The sequence below is a fragment of the Dendrobates tinctorius genome, unplaced genomic scaffold (genome assembly GCF_039654945.1).
Source record: "Dendrobates tinctorius isolate UK_male_01 unplaced genomic scaffold, ASM3965494v1 ptg000070l, whole genome shotgun sequence".
Taxonomy (NCBI): Eukaryota; Metazoa; Chordata; class Amphibia; order Anura; family Dendrobatidae; genus Dendrobates; species Dendrobates tinctorius.
The window spans coordinates 99,156,961-99,174,445 of record NW_027361738.1 but is presented as its reverse complement, the minus strand read 5'-3'; the positions used below and the strand labels follow the sequence as shown (position 1 = coordinate 99,174,445).

Genomic DNA, 17,485 nt, shown 5'->3' with positions numbered 1-17,485 from the left:
AAGTCTCAGAACGCATCTCAGTCTACAATTCCACCACACCTGCGACCTCTCCTGAGCGTCTTCCATTAGGATCGCAGCTGTGATCCCGGCAGAACACATCCTGAGATAAATAATATTGCCCACTGCGACCCCTCTGTGCATCCCCGTTTGGAGTCACAACAGAGATATCGACCAACTTTATTATCCCTCCGAGATCGCTAGTGAAGTTTTTGCGGTTCACCATCTAAGTGGATCCTCTTACAGCATCATGAGCGGCATTAAAAGCAGGGGGAAAAATTTAACCTCGCCCTTAAATAAAGCTCAAAACCCTCTGAAATCTGACAAATCATTTAACAACCGACATCATTCAAGGGACCAAGTCAATGCTCGGAGCCCCATTAGATCTAGATCTCCTCCGAGAGACCTCTATCACCAAGCGGATCGTGGTAGAAAAGTTACATTTGTACCAGAAGTCCAATTACAAGAAAGCATGGACTCCTCCATAAACGCCAAGCGGAGAATGCCGGAAACCTATGGTGAAAAATACTCCAATATGGCAGGGCTATCTGAGTCTGAGGAGGAATCTAGTGACTACTCCCCAAAGACTACTCCAGCCAAAAGCAGGTCCAAGATGGAAACACTTGGGTCTAATTTGGATCTCGTCATTCCTCCTCTGAAATCACAAACCTCGGATAACATGGAGGTCCTATTCAATAAGTTAAGTGCCCTACTTGACAAAAAACTCGACATTCAAAGTCAGACTTGACCTGCAGTTTCAAGAATTCCGCGAGACGGTGGAGAAAAAAATAGTAAACCAGGAGGAGAGGATACATAAGCTCGAGCAGAGATCGTCAGAATACTCAGTGGACCTGGAAAACCTATCTTCGGAAATACATAAGCTCAGGACCAAGATGGCGGATCTCGAAGATAGAGGCCGCAGAAATAATCTAAAGATTAGAGGAATCCCGGAGAGCATTTCCCAAGATGAACTTTCGGGCCATATTCAGGATATCTTTAAGCAGGCCATCCCTGATCTAACACCATTTGACCTTATCATCGACAGAGCCCACAGGCTACCCCGTCCTCCTAAGCTCCCTATAGAGGCCCCTAGAGATACCATTCTCAGGGTGCACTTTTATCAAACTAAAGAGAAGATTTTGAACTATCTGAAATCCAACAAAACATTCCTGGATCCACACAAGGATCTTAAAGTGTTTCCTGACCTCTCCAAGGAGACTCTGGACCTACGCCGATCATTCAAAAGCATAACATCAGCACTGAAGGAGAAAGGCATCCTTTACAAATGGGGATTCCCCGTGAAGCTGCTGGTTTTCTACAGAGGGAGGACAATACCTCTGTTCTCTCCGGAAGAAGGAGCAGACTTCCTCAGGTGTATTAAAGAAGCTCAACCTAACCATGGCAAATGACTTAGGCCTTCGCCATGGAAGATTACCTTGTTTTAACAGGCAGCTTTGGCCTGATTAACCTCGAATTGGAGGTTTTCTCTTTTTTCCTGTCCACATTCTGGACCCCGTTGTAAGGAAGTAGTTTCGTAATTGAACTACTTGAACAATTTCTTTATTGTGTTAACCCTTTCGTTGCAGCTAAATTCAAAGTTGACGACAAGTTAACTAAAGGTTTGGTAGTTAGCAAAGTTCTATAAGTTTTGGTGTTGCTAGTTCAACCTTCTCATTGAGTGTCCAGCGTAACTCAGCTGCAGACTAACCTTAGTCAGTCACACCGCATTGTAACCATGAGCTTCAAAGTGGCATTGTACAATGTCAGGGGCTTGAATAGTCCAAGAAAGAGGCATATCCTCGGGAAGGAACTCATAGATTCTCATGTAGACATTGCCTGTATTCAGGAATCAAAATTCCTACACGAGAATCACCCTTACTTTAATTATCATAAATATCCGCATATTTTCGAGTCCTGTAACTCGAAAAAGAAAGCTGGAGTATTGACAATGATTGGGAGTTCTATCCCCTTCGAAACCTTGGAGGAACACAAGAACGAGGGGGGTAGATTCCATATCCTGGTTTGCAGACTGAATGATCAGGTATGTACACTGGTCAATATCTATGCTCCTAACCGAGATCAAGTGTCATTCCTCAACAAAGTCATGAAAAAGGTGTCTATTGTGAAAAGAGGTGATTTATTCCTTTTAGGTGACTTCAACATCACTCCCAACAATATTATGGATTCTTCTTCAAGCTCAAGACCTAATCACGATAACCTCAATGCATGGTTAGATAAAAATGAGTTACTGGATGCTTTCAGGTGTTTAAATTCCACATCGAGGGAATATTCACATTTCTCTGAGGTGCATCAATCCACATCCAGGATTGATTTGATTGTTAGGCTGGTTTCACACTTGCGTTTTTTTGCGCTGTATTTTAGCGCTAAAAAACGCATGCGCTTTTTTTTCCTATATTTTGCATGGGATGCGCTTATGTGCGCATACACGTGTTTGTATGCGTTTTTACGCGCATGCGTTTTTTTGTGGTATGCCCTCGGGCGCACAAAATGCATCCTGTTGCATTTTTTGGGCGTCCGACTTGCCTCAAAAAAACGCATGCGCGCGCAATGCATTTTTTTACAGCAAGACACCCATTGTAAGTCTATGGGTGCGCATACGTGCGCATTGGCATGCTCATGTATGCGTTTTTTTGCGCATGCGTTTTTTTGTTGACCATTGGTTAGACAATGGAAATTAGGGGTTTGGGTTAGAGTTAGGGTTAGTTAAGGGGGGTTAGGGTTAGTAGGGTTTGGTTAAGGGTTAGGGTTTAGGGTTAGTTAGGGTTTAGGGTTTGGGTTAGGGTTAGTAGGGTTGGGTTAGGGTTTGGGTTAGGGTTAGTAGGGTTGGGTTAGGGTTTGGGTTAGGGATAGTATGGTTTGGTTAGGGTTAGGGTTAAAGTATGGTTTGGTTAAGGGTTAGGGTTAGGGTTTGGGTTAGGGTTAGGGTTGGGTTTGGGTTAGGGTTAGTATGGTTTGGTTAGGGTTAAAGTATGGTTTGGTTAAGGGTTAGGGTTAGTAAAGTCATGGTTTGGGTTAGTGTTAATCCTAACTCTATCTTGATTTTTTTGGTGAGGCCAACTAATGTTGGAAAAAAAACGCAAACGTGGTAAAAACGCACTAAAAACGCATACAAACGCTGCGTTTTTTTCAAGCATGCGCATAAAAATGCTTGAAAAAAATGCAGCATTTGTATGCGTTTGTATGCGTTTTTCCATGCATTTTTTTGCGGGAAAAACACGCTGCAAAAAAAAGCAAGTGTGAAAGTAGCCTTACAAATGTATTTTCTCTCACTAGATTTAAGGAAATCTCCATAGGAAACAGAACCATTTCTGACGACGCTCCGGTTTTTGGCAAACTTTTATTGGGTCTTCCCTTGAAGAATGCCAAACTCTGGAAGTGTAGTGCAAACATTTTACATAATCCAATCCACAAGACTGTCATCCAGGAAGCTTTAGATAACTTCTTTAGAGATAATAGAGCTGAAGTGACAAACCCATTCACTAATTGGTGTGCTCACAAGGCAGTTGTGAGAGGCGTCATTATTAGCATTACGTCTAAATTAAAGAAAGAGAATAGAGAAATTAACGCCACTCTACTATCAATCCGTAAACTTGAAAGTACCATTGTGAACCTTGCCTCACCATCTCCCACCCTAAAATTAGAACTTGCTAAACTAAGACAAGAACTCAGGACTCAGCTGAATTCCCCCTATGAAGCAATAGTAAAATCTTCTAAGTATAACTATTACACGTCTCTCAATAAACCCACGAGGTACATGGCCAACCGAATCAAAAACAAAAGAATTCATAATAAAATTAATAGAATTAACTCGATTAATGGTAGCTCTAAACTTTCGCATCCCCAGGAAATAGCAAATGAATTTGCGAACTTCTACGCCAAGTTGTATAATTTAAACCCTGACCCTAAGCCGCTTTCCCAAAACCTAGAAAAAATTGATAACTATCTATCAGCAATAAATATGCCTTCTTTATCTTCCGATGATATATTGTTCTTGTCAGCCCCGTTTACTTCTATTGAAATTGAAGACACCATCAAGAAACTTAATCTTCACAAATCCCCAGGTCCCGATGGACTAACCAACGCCTATTACAAAGCCTTCAACAATTCTCTCTCCCCTCACCTTACCGAGATGTTCAATTATGCCTCAGGAAAGGGAGCGTTTCCATCCGAAATGCTGATGGCTTCGATCTCGGTCATCCCCAAAATGAAAGGGGATCCTGAAGCCATAGAGAACTTCCGCCCTATTTCACTAATTAACACAGACATTAAGTTGTATTCTAAGATCATAGCGAATAGGCTAAGTCTGATAATTCCTAAACTGATAAGCAATGATCAGATGGGCTTTACAAAAGGGAGACAACCGGCCGATGCCACAAGGCGAATCATCAATACCATAAAATGGGCTAACTCTTCGAAAACACCCATGGCTCTGTTGTCACTCGATGCCGAGAAAGCATTCGACAGACTTAGTTGGTGTTTTCTCAAGCAGACACTCGAAAAATTTGGGTTCGATGATAATATGACATCCTCCATCATGGCCCTATATTCAGACCCAAGAGCCAGTGTAATTTGTAACAACCATGTCTCAGAGCCACTTACCATATCAAATGGCACTAGACAAGGCTGCCCCCTCTCCCCCATTCTATTTAATTTAGCTATGGAACCTCTGGCCGAACAGATCAGGAAAAACCCCAAAATAGTAGGATTAAACACCTTAAATCGTCATCATAAGTCTTTTTGCTGATGATGCTATCCTAACTTTAACCAAACCCGAGATCTCCATCCCTGAGGCTCTCTCAGAAATTAACAAATTCTCATCATTGTCCAATTTTAAAATCAATGAACCCAAGTCTAACATTCTCCCGTTAAACATCAGTAAGGACCAAACCAGATGTATTAAAACTGCAACCTCTCTTAACTGGTGTGACAAGGAATTTACTTATTTGGGAATCACGGTGAACAGTAACCTCACTGGGTTAGTTAAATCCAACCTTAAAAAACTATCTGAATTAATAAATAAGGATTGCGTGATTTTCAGGGATAGATCTCTATCATGGTGGGGAAGGATCCTTACAATAAAGCTTTTTACTTTGCCAAAAATATTATACATTTTAAGGTGTATACCACTCCCTATCCCTTCTATCCATCTTTCTAACTTACAGGCACAGATTAATTCTTTCATTTGGGGCTATAAGAAGCCCAGAATGAACACTCAAACCTTATTTAAGAAAAGATTGAATGGAGGTATAAGCATCCCTAACATCACAGCCCACTATTATTCTTTGTTACTGAAACAAAGTGCCCATTGGTTAATAGGTTCAGACCCCCCGGCTTGACTTAGAGTCTACACTTAATAACAATAAGCACCCTAGATCCATAATCTATAATGCCATAGCTAACAACCTTCCAAACTCTGTTGCCCATCCAATCTGTCAAGCTGTTGCACTCGCCTGGTTTAAGATCTCTAAACCAAAGAGAGGATCCCATAAAACGACCATCCTTAAGAAACTCCCCCTAACACTCGTTTACTCTATGACTAACCATTCATTATCCCCCATCTGGGCAGATTTAAAAATATCAAACTTAGAAGACATTTTTAACGGGACGGAATTTTTATCCTTTCAAACACTAAAAACTACATATAATATCTCCTCGTCCCTGTTTCTCGAATACCCTACTCTTAAGGATAATATAAAAATATTTCTCGACAAGAAACTAAACTTCACTGAGTCATCCATAAAAATACTAAATAATTGTGGTCATCGTATTTTCTGGAGTCATGGCTTTCTTTATGATAACTACAACCAAGATACGGCCTTGACAGAAAGCCCTTCAATGCTGAGTTGGGAGAAAGACTTAAACTCTTCCTTCACTGTAGAAGACTGGGAGGACTCTCTCTTTATCATATCACTCTGTACTCTCCATGTCATTGCTGGAGACCCATTTTCAGGTTGTATCACGTTGGTACTATACCCCCCATAAACACTTGCCCATATTGGGACTACGAACTCGCCTCTATGCTGGAGGGACTGCGGTCAGAAGGGAGACAACCTACATGTTTTCTGGAGATGCCCAACAGTTAATATCTTGTGGTCGCAGATCTCCTGCATCATTAGCAAACTTACAGGCAAAACCACAACCCTCACACCTCACTCGGCCCTACTCTCCCTTAATCTAGAGGAATTGGACCCTGCCTTAAAAGATATAGTCATCCATGTTTGTCTTCTGGTAAAAAATTCCATTGGAAGAACCGTTTCCTCCCCAAAGTTGATGATATCTTACAGTTGATCGCTCAACACAGATCTCACGAGTTGCGCTTCGCATTGGCTAACGACCACTTCAGTAACTTCTACAGGAAATGGTGTAAATGGGACCAAACTTTCCCTACTCCTATTACTTGAATGAATCCTTTAACACTTAGTAATCTCGATATAAGAAAAGCTGTTTTAGTTTTGCCTCTGACATAACTGATCTTGTATCTACTATTTGACGTAGGGTTAGATCTGTAATGACACTCATTATACTCATTTGTGTGTTTTTATGTTCTTTATTGCTATTATTCTATTGTACAATCTTGTATTCTACGTATTTAGGCGTTGGCAAGATATGTTTGTAAAATGACATCATTCATGCATGTTTTGCATTTTCTGTACATGATGTCAACTTGTAATTTCCCTACTTCCCCTTATCTTTCCTTCTCTTCCCATCCCCCCCCCCCCGTCTTCCCCTCTCCCCATTGTTTAAAAGAATAAAATCTTTGAAAAACACTAGTTCTAGATGTGCTGTCAGTTTTCTGTAATTAATATATATATAAAAGGACTTTGATTAGGGAACGTGACCGGCCGCCCTGAACACACGTGTTTTTAGGGAGCGCCCAACCCTGTGCGCGTTGTGGCTAGTCCTGATTTCTTGGGATGACACGATACAGACCATCCGGCCGCCTCTGTGGGCGCCGACATCTGCAAACATCCAACATAACAAATGTCCCCTCCATTACTGCTGTATAGAACATACCTGCAAGAAACTGACCCGCAGAGTGAAGGAAGTGTGAACAGCAGCCAGCTGCCCCGACCAGAGGGGGCTCGCCGGGCGACTCTCGTATAGGGGGATTCTCCAATAGACTGACTAAACCGGTACTTTAGATGCCACTGTTTATGGGGGTACTCTCTGGAAGACACTTTATAGGGGATCCTCTGGATTACATTAACTATAGGGTTACTCTCTGTATGTCACTGATTATAGGGATAATCTGCATGACACTGTTTATGGGGGTACTCTCTGGATGATACTGTTTATGGGGGTACTCTCTGGATGATACTGTTTATAGGGGTACTCACTGTATGTCACTGTTTATGGGGGTACTCTCTGTATGTCACTGTTTATGGGGGTACTCACTGTATGTCACTGTTTATGGGGGTACTCTCTGTATGTCACTGTTTATGGGGGTACTCTGGATGATACTGTTTATGGGGGTACTCTCTGTATGTCACTGTCTATGGGGGTACTCACTGTATGTCACTGTTTATGGGGGTACTCTCTGTATGTCACTGTTTATGGGGGTACTCACTGTATGTCACTGTTTATGGGGGTACTCTCTGGCTGATACTGTTTATGGGGGTACTCTCTGGATGTCACTGTTTATGGGGGTACTCTCTGGAAGACACTTTATAGGGGATCCTCTGGATTACATTAACTATAGGGTTACTCTCTGTATGTCACTTATTATAGGGATAATCTGCATGACACTGTTTATGGGGGTACTCTCTGGATGATACTGTTTATAGGGGTACTCTCTGGCTGATACTGTTTATGGGGGTACTCTCTGGATGATACTGTTTATAGGGGTACTCTCTGGCTGATACTGTTTATGGGGTACTCTCTGGATGTCACTGTTTATGGGGGTACTCACTGTATGTCACTGTTTATGGGGGTACTCTCTGTATGTCACTGTTTATGGGGGTACTCTGGATGATACTGTTTATGGGGGTACTCTCTGTATGTCACTGTCTATGGGGGTACTCACTGTATGTCACTGTTTATGGGGGTACTCTCTGTATGTCTGTTTATGGGGGTACTCACTGTATGTCACTGTTTATGGGGGTACTCTCTGTATGTCATAGTTTATGGGGGTACTCTCTGGATGATACTGTTTATGGGGGTACTCTCTGGATGATACTGTTTATGGGGGTACTCACTGTATGTCTCTGTTTATGGGGGTACTCTCTGGATGATACTGTTTATGGGGGCACTCTCTGGATGATACTGTTTATAGGGGTACTCTCTGTCTGATACTGTTTATGGGGGTACTCTCTGGATGTCACTGTTTATGGGGGTACTCTCTGGATGTCACTGTTTATGGGGGTACTCTGGATGATACTGTTTATGGGGGTACTCTCTGTATGTCACTGTCTATGGGGGTACTCACTGTATGTCACTGTTTATGGGGGTACTCTCTGTATGTCACTGTTTATGGGGGTACTCACTGTATGTCACTGTTTATGGGGGTACTCTCTGTATGTCACTGTTTATGGGGGTACTCTCTGGATGTCATAGTTTATGGGGGTACTCTCTGGATGATACTGTTTATGGGGGTACTCTCTGGATGATACTGTTTATGGGGGTACTCACTGTATGTCACTGTTTATGGGGGTACTCTCTGGATGATACTGTTTATGGGGGCACTCTCTGGATGATACTGTTTATGGGGGTACTCTCTGGATGATACTGTTTATGGGGGTACTCACTGTATGTCACTGTTTATGGGGGTACTCTCTGGATGATACTGTTTATGGGGGCACTCTCTGGATGATACTGTTTATGGCGGTACTCTCTGGATGATACTGTTTATGGGGGTACTCTCTGGATGATACTGTTTATGGGGGTACTCTGTATGTCACTGTTTATGGGGGTACTCTCTGTATGTCACTGTTTATGGGGGTACTCACTGTATGTCACTGTTTATGGGGGTACTCTCTGGATGATACTGTTTATGGGGGCACTCTCTGGATGATACTGTTTATGGGGGTACTCTCTGGATGATACTGTTTATGGGGGTACTCACTGTATGTCACTGTTTATGGGGGTACTCTCTGGATGATACTGTTTATGGGGGCACTCTCTGGATTATACTGTTTATGGGGGTACTCTCTGGATGATACTGTTTATGGGGGTACTCTCTGGATGATACTGTTTATGGGGGTACTCTCTGTATGTCACTGTTTATGGGGGTACTCTCTGGATGATACTGTTTATGGGGGCACTCTCTGTATGTCACTGTTTATGGGGGTACTCTCTGGATGTCACTGTTTATGGGGGTACTCTCTGGATGTCACTGTTTTTGGGGGTACTCTCTGTATGTCACTGTTTATGGGGGTACTCTCTGGATGTCACTGTTTATGGGGGCACTCTGTATGTCACTGTTTATGGGGGTACTCTCTGTATGTCACTGTTTATGGGGGCACTCTCTGTATGTCACTGTTTATGGGGGTACTCTCTGGATGTCACTGTTTTTGGGGGTACTCTCTGTATGTCACTGTTTATGGGGGTACTCTCTGGATGTCACTGTTTATGGGGGCACTCTCTGTATGTCACTGTTTATGGGGGCACTCTCTGTATGTCACTGTTTATGGGGGCACTCTCTGTATGTCACTGTTTATGGGGGTACTCTCTGGATGTCACTGTTTATGGGGGTACTCTCTGGATGTCACTGTTTTTGGGGGCACTCTCTGGATGACACGGTTTATGGGGGTACTCTCTGGATGTCACTGTTTATGGGGGTACTCTCTGGATGTCACTGTTTATGGGGGTACTCTCTGGATGTCACTGTTTATGGGGGTACTCTCTGGATGTCACTGTTTATGGGGGTACTCTCTGGATGTCACTGTTTTTGGGGGTACTCTCTGGATGACACGGTTTAGGGGTGTACTCTGGATAACACTGGATGGTACTGTTGGGCCAACTGCTTATTATGGGTTTATGGACTGGATCTGACTTTTCGCCTCATGTGAAGATATTTTCATTACACTGTTTGAATCTTTATTCAATGTAAATGTCTCCAGAGGACCCAGGAGAATCGTGCAGATATTCAGCATCAGTGTCCCCCCCCCCACCCAACGAGTACTGGAAGCCCCCTATTAGCAGGACCCCCCTTATTAAGCATTTCAAACCAGAGAACACCATGTCTGATATAATGACGCAGAGCGTGTTATATCCTGTTGCTCTATAGGGGGCGCTATGTTACTTTGTATCTTTAGGTGATACATGGTATACACTGGGCTGATACCAGGAGCATCCAGTTCTCTGCTGCCACCCGCTGGGCAGTGGCCTGCGCTACAGCAATGTCACTTATAAACTGTCTCTGGGAACCTTCATGTTCTCTCCTTTCAGAAATCTCTGATTTTTATCTTAAAACAAAACACACCCAACACTACTGCGCCTTATAATATTCTGTCAAAGGAATTTTCCAGTTTAAAAGTAAACTTCACGTGCTCTTATATGCCTGAAACAAAAAACAGAGTGGGTACTCACCCTCCCCAGGTCCAGCACTGACTCCCCGCCATTGCTCTGGTCTTGGTGTTTTAGTTGCAATGATGACGTCACAACGACAGTGCTCATCACTGCTGCAGCCAATCACTGAGCTCAGTGGCTTCTGTCCAGGTAGATAAGGTCAGTGATTGGCTGCAGCGTTTAGGTGCGACATCACTTGAAGCCGCCAAAACACTGACAACGTGAGCAGCGACAGGAAGACAGTGCTGGACCCGAGGAGGGTGAGTGTCTGCCCTGGTTATTATTTTAGGCATATATGAACATTTGAGTTCACATTCCTTAATTAAAGTGTAAAACCCCTTTAAGAAACATGGTGTGTATGGAACAAAGACCCGTGTTATACCTAACGAAGAGAACTGGAAGAATCAATCTAGAAATATAACATTACTGATCCTGAGTTACATCCTGTATTATACCCCAGAGCTGTACTCACTATTCTGCTGGTGCAGTCCCTGTGTACATACATTACATTACTGATCCGGAGTTACCTCCTGTATTATACCCCAGAGCTGCACTCACTGTTCTGCTGGTGCAGTCACTGTGTGCATACATTACATTACTGATCCTGACTTACATCCTGTATTATACTCCAGAGCTGCACTCACTATTCTGCTGGTGCAGTCACTGTGTACATACATTACTGATCATGAGTTACCTCCTGTATTATACCCCAGAGCTGCACTCACTATTCTGCTGGTGCAATCACTGTGTACATACATTACTGATCCTGAGTTACATCCTGTATTATACTCCAGAGCTGCACTCCCTATTCTGCTGGTGCAGTCACTGTGTACATACATTACATTACTGACCCTGAGTTACATCCTGTATTATACCCCAGAGCTGCGCTCACTATTCTGCTGGTGCAGTCACTGTGTACATACATGACATTACTGATCCGGAGTTACCTCCTGTATTATACCCCAGAGCTGCACTCCCTATTCTGCTGGTGCAGTCGCTGTGTACATACATTACATTACTGATCCGGAGTTACCTCCTGTAATATACCCCAGAGCTGCACTCACTATTCTGCTGGTGCAGTCGCTGTGTACATACATTACATTACTGATCCGGAGTTACCTCCTGTATTATACCCCAGAGCTGCTCTCACTATTCTGCTGGTGCAGTCGCTGTGTACATACATTACATCACTGATCCTGAGTTACATCCTGTATTATACTCCAGAGCTGCACTCACTATTCTTCTGGTGCAGTCACCTGTGTACTTATGTTACTGATCCAGAGTTACCTCCTGTATTATACTCCAGAGCTGCACTCACTATTCTGCTGGTGCAGTCACTGTGTACATACATTACATTACTGATCCTGAGTTACATCCTGTATTATACTCCAGAGCTGCACTCACTATTCTGCTGGTGCAGTCACTGTGTACATACATTACATTACTGATCCTGAGTTACATCCTGCATTATACTCCAGAGCTGCACCCACTATTCTGCTGGTGCAGTCGCTGTGTACATACATTACATTACTGATCCTGAGTTACATCCTGTATTATACCCCAGAGCTGCTCTCACTGTTCTGCTGGTGCAGTCACTGTGTGCATACATTACGTTACTGATCCTGAGTTACATCCTGTCTTATACTCCAGAGCTGCACTCACTATTCTGCTGGTACAGTCACTGTGTACATGCAGTACATTACTGATCCTGAGTTACATCCTGTATTATACCCCAGAGCTGCACTCACTATTCTGCTGGTGCAGACACTGTGTACATACATTACATTACTGATCCTGAGTTACCTCCTGTATTATACCCCAGAGCTGCAATCACTATTCTGCTGGTGCAGTCGCTGTGTACATACATTACTGATCCTGAGTTACATCCTGTATTATACCCCAGAGCTGCACTCACTGTTCTTCTGGTGCAGTCACTGTGTACATACATTACATTACTGATCCTGAGTTACCTCCTGTATTATACTCCAGAGCTGCACTCACTATTCTGCTGGTGCAGTCACTGTGTACATACATTACATTACTGATCCTGAGTTACATCCTGTATTATACCCCAGAGCTGCACTCACTGTTCTTCTGGTGCAGTCACTGTGTACATACATTACATTACTGATCCTGAGTTACCTCCTGTATTATACTCCAGAGCTGCACTCACTGTTCTTCTGGTGCAGTCACTGTGTACATACATTACATTACTGATCCTGAGTTACATCCTGTATTATACTCCAGAGCTGCACTCACTATTCTGCTGGTGCAGTCACTGTGTACATACATTACATTACTGATCCTGAGTTACCTCCTGTATTATACTCCAGAGCTGCACTCACTATTCTGCTGGTGCAGTCACTGTGTACATACATTACATTACTGATCCTGAGTTACATCCTGTATTATACTCCAGAGCTGCACTCACTATTCTGCTGGTGCAGTCACTGTGTACATACATTACATGACTGATCTTGAGTTACATCCTGTATTATACTCCAGAGCTGCACTCTCTATTCTGCTGGTGCAGTCACTGTGTACATACATTACTGATCCTGAGTTACATCCTGTATTATACTCCAGAGCTGCACTCTCTATTCTGCTGGTGCAGTCACTGTGTACATACATTACATGACTGATCTTGAGTTACCTCCTGTATTATACTCCAGAGCTGCACTCACTATTCTGCTGGTGCAGTCGCTGTATATCATGTAGTACAGGATGTGAATCCATATTAGTCCTATTATATGTAGCAGCTCAGTGGATACACATTATAGTACAGACCTCTCACAGCCGCGCTCCGTCCTCCTGTATCCGCTCCCGCAGTCTGCAAAATAAAATCCATTCTGTGACGCATCGTGCGGTACAATATATGACGTTATATGTCTATTTACATCCTGAAACTTCTTTGAAGATTCACTACAATTGTGTAAAGAACATCAGCCTCAGAGCCTCGCTCATGTGCTGACAGTTTGTTACAATGTATCAGCCCAGAGTCCAGATAGTTTATCCCACAAGAGGAATCTCTGGACTGGAAACAATTGTAGCAAAACATTTTTTTGTTGTTTTTTTTGTAAGATTTTTATTGGTCTGCAAAAATCAAAGTTGACATCAAGCAGAGGTGCTGAAACACCCAGATATTAGAAGGGTCCAGAATGATTGGACCTTTGATGATGAGACGCCGTCAGCACTTGCAGTCTCACCTCTGCATGAGCGGTCCGTGGGGCTGAACTTATAGTACCCTTGCCGGCACTCACACGTCACCAGGCCCCCATGGAAGTGGCAATCGCTGGAGGAAAAGTCACATACATCAAAGTCACACAGACTAAGACCTGCAATGTAGACAAAAATGAGAAGGTGGAGAGTAAACTAAATCTGGAGACAAAGGGAGGTACAGCCGATATAAAAAGTCTACATGTCCTAATAAAATGTTCGGTTTTTAACATATAAAATCCTACCAGGAAGAAGCATTTCAGAGCCTTTTCCTCTTTTAATGTAACTCATAATTTGTACAAATTCATTGAGTAGCAAACTGAAATCAGAGAGACAAAAATAAAAATAACCAAACTAAAATCAACAGAGGGGGAACTTTTTGGCCATAAGTCCAAAAGATGCAAAGTCAGCACTGCACATTACCAGAAGATCACCATTCCCACAGGGAGGCATGGTGGAGGTAGCATTGTGATTGGGGCTGTTTTTCAGCAGCTAGAACTGGGGCTTTTGTTGGTGGGGGAATTATGAACAGTTCCAAATATCAATCAATTTTGTATCAAAAGCTTCAGGCCTCTTCTAAAAAGCTGAAGATGAAGAGACATTTAACTGTTTAGTAGAGAACGACCCTAAGTGACCTCCAAATCATCAAAACAACGGCTCCTCCAGAGGAAGATGGAAGTTGTGGAAAGATCCAGACTCAGCCGAGACCTGAGTCCAAGTGACAATTTGTGGTGACCTGAAGAGTGTAGATGCCCCTGCAATTTGCCATACAGTTAGGTCCATATATATTTGGACAGAGACAACATTTTTCTAATTTTGGTTCTCGACATTACCAAAATGAATTTTAAACAAAACAATTCAGATGCAGTTGAAGTTCAGACTTTCAGCTTTCATTTGAGGGTCTCCACATTAACATTGGATGAAGGGTTTGGGAGTTTCAGCTCCTTAACATGTGCCACCCTGTTATTAAAGGCACCAAAAGTAATTGGACAGATTAAATAATTGTAAATAAAATGTTCATTTCTAGAACTTGGTGGAAAACCCTTTGTTGGCAATGACTGCCTGAAGTCTTGTACTCATGGACATCACCAGACGCTGTGTTTCCTCCTTTTTGATGCTCTGCCAGGCCTTCACTGCGGTGGTTTTCAGTTGCGGTTTGTTTGTGGGCCTTTCTGTCTGAAGTTTAGTCTTTAACAAGTGAAATGCTTGCTCAATTGGGTTGAGATCAGGTGACTGACTTGGCCATTCAAGAATATTCCACTTCTTTGCTTTAATAAACTCCTGGGTTACTTTGGCTTTATGTTTTGGGCCATTGTTCATCTGTAGTATGAAACGACGACCAATCAGTTTGGCTGCATTTGGCTGGATCATAGAATCATAGAATCATAGAATCGTAGAGTTGGAAGGGACCTCCTGGGCCATCTGGTCCAACCCCCTGCTCAAAGCAGGATTCGCTAAATCATCCCAGTCAGATGTCTGTCCAGCCTCTGTTTGAAGACTTCCATTGAAGGAGAACTCACCACTTCTCGTGGCAGCCTGTTCCACTCATTGATCACTCTAACTGTCAAAAAGTTTTTTCTAATATCTAATCTGTGTCTCCTCCCATTCAGTTTCATCCCATTGCTTCTAGTCTTTCCTTGTGCAAATGAGAATAAAGTTGATCCTTCTACAATGTGACAGCCCTTTAGATATTTGTAGACAGCAATTAAGTCTCCTCTCAGTCTTCTCTTTTGCAAACTAAACATTCCCAAATCCTGCAACCTTTCCTCATAAGACAGGGATCGGAGCACACAGTATGGCTCTGAATACCTCAGAATTCATTCGGCTGCTTCTGTCCTGTGTCACATCATCAATAAACACTAGTGACCCAGTGCCACTGGCAGCCATGCATGCCCAAGCCATCACACTGCCTCCGCCGTGCTTTACAGATGGTGTGGTATGCTTTGGATCATGAGCTGTACCACGCCTTCGCCATACTTTTCTCTTTCCATCATTCTGGTAGAGGTTGATCTTGGTTTCATCTGTCCAAAGAATGTTCTTCCAGAACTGTGCTGGATTCTTTAGATGTTTTTTAGTAAAGTCCAGTCTAGCCTTTTGATTCTTGATGCTTATGAGTGGCTTGCACCGTGCAGTGACCCCTCTGTATTTACTTTCATGCAGTCTTCTCTGGTAGATTTGGATATTGATACGCCTGCCTCCTGGAGAGTGTTGGTCACTTGGTTGGCTGTTGTGAAGGGGTTTCTCTTCACCATCGAGATTATTCTGCGGTCATCCACCACTGTTGTCTTCCGTGGGCGCCCAGGTCTTTTTGCATTGATGAGTTCACCAGTGCTTTCTTTCTTTCTCAGGATGTACCAAACTGTAGATTTTGCCACTCCTAATGTTGTAGCAATTTCTCGGATGGGTTTTTTCTGTTTTTGCAGCTTAAGGATGGCTTGCTTCACCTGCATGGAGAGCTCCTTTGACCGCATGTTTCCTTCACAGCAAAACCTTCCAAATGCAAGCACCACACGTCAAATCAACTCCAGGCCTTTTATCTGCTTAATTGAGAATGACATAACGAAGGGATTGCCCACACCTGTCCATGAAATGGCCTTGGAGTCAATTGTCCAATTACTTTTGGTCCCTTTAAATACAGGGAGGCACATGTTAAGGAGCTGAAACTCCTAAACCCTTCATCCAATGTTAATGTGGATAACCTCAAATGAAAGCTGAAAGTCTGAACTTCAACTGCACCTGAATTGTTTTGTTTAAAATTCATTGTGGTAATGTCTAGAACCAAAATTAGAAAAAAATGTTGTCTCTGTCCAAATATATATGGACCTAACTGTATATGCAGCTGCTGTAAGGAGGCGCTGGCAAAGATCACCAATTCTAGATACAGGTCCATGTAAAAGTTTGGGTACCCCTGATCAAAATTACTGTTATTGTGAACAGCTGAGCAAGTTGAAGATGAAATGATCTCTAATAGGCCTAAAAGTTACCGATGACACATTTACTTTGTATTTTAGGTTAAAAAAAAATACATTGTCATCTTTTACATTTTAAAACTTACAAAAAGGAAAATAGGCCGATGCAAAAGTTTGGGCACACTTTGAGTGTGGTCAGATAACTTTGTCCAAGGTTTCAGACCTTAGTGTTATGGCTTGTTCGCTATCATCGTTAGGTAAGGCCAGGTGATGCAAATTTCACAACTTTATATAAACCCAGCCTCCTCTAACCTTGTGCCAAAAAACTGCAGCCATGGGATCTTCTAAGCAGCTGCCGAGCACTCAGAAAATGAAAATGGTGCAGGGCAACAAAGCAGGAGAAGCTGTAAGAAAAGCAAAGTGTTTTCAAGTTGCCTTTTCCTCAGTTTGAAATGTAATTAAGAAATGGCAGTTACAAGGAACGGCGGAGGTCAAAATAAGGTCTGGAAGACCAAGCAAAATTTCAGTGAGAACTGCTCATAGGATTGCTAGTGAGGCAAATCAGAACTCTTGCTTGACTGCAAAAGACCTTTATAAGGATTTAGCAGACTCTGGAGTTGTGGTACATTTTTATACTGTTCAGAGACACCTGCACAAATATGATCTTTGTGGAAGAGTCATCAGAAGAAAACCTCTCCTGCATCCTCACCATTTAATTCGGCATTGGAGTATGCAAAAGAACATCTAAACAAGCCTGATGCATTTTGGAAACAAGTCCTGTGGACTGATGAGGTATAATAGAAATCTGTGGCCGCAATGATCAAAGGTATGAGTGG

General features: G+C 42.8%; 1 protein-coding gene across 1 annotated transcript in view; it reads right to left on the bottom strand.

The window, feature by feature from the left end:
• Positions 1-17,485, bottom strand: part of LOC141095848 (uncharacterized) — an 85,567-nt gene that overhangs the window by 24,503 nt on the left and 43,579 nt on the right. The window contains exons 8-9 of the mRNA XM_073582204.1: positions 13,731-13,859; positions 13,312-13,354 (exon numbers count right to left, since the gene is read on the bottom strand). Coding sequence (XP_073438305.1) covers positions 13,312-13,354; positions 13,731-13,859 — 172 coding nt within the window. The remainder of the gene's footprint in view (positions 1-13,311; positions 13,355-13,730; positions 13,860-17,485) is intronic.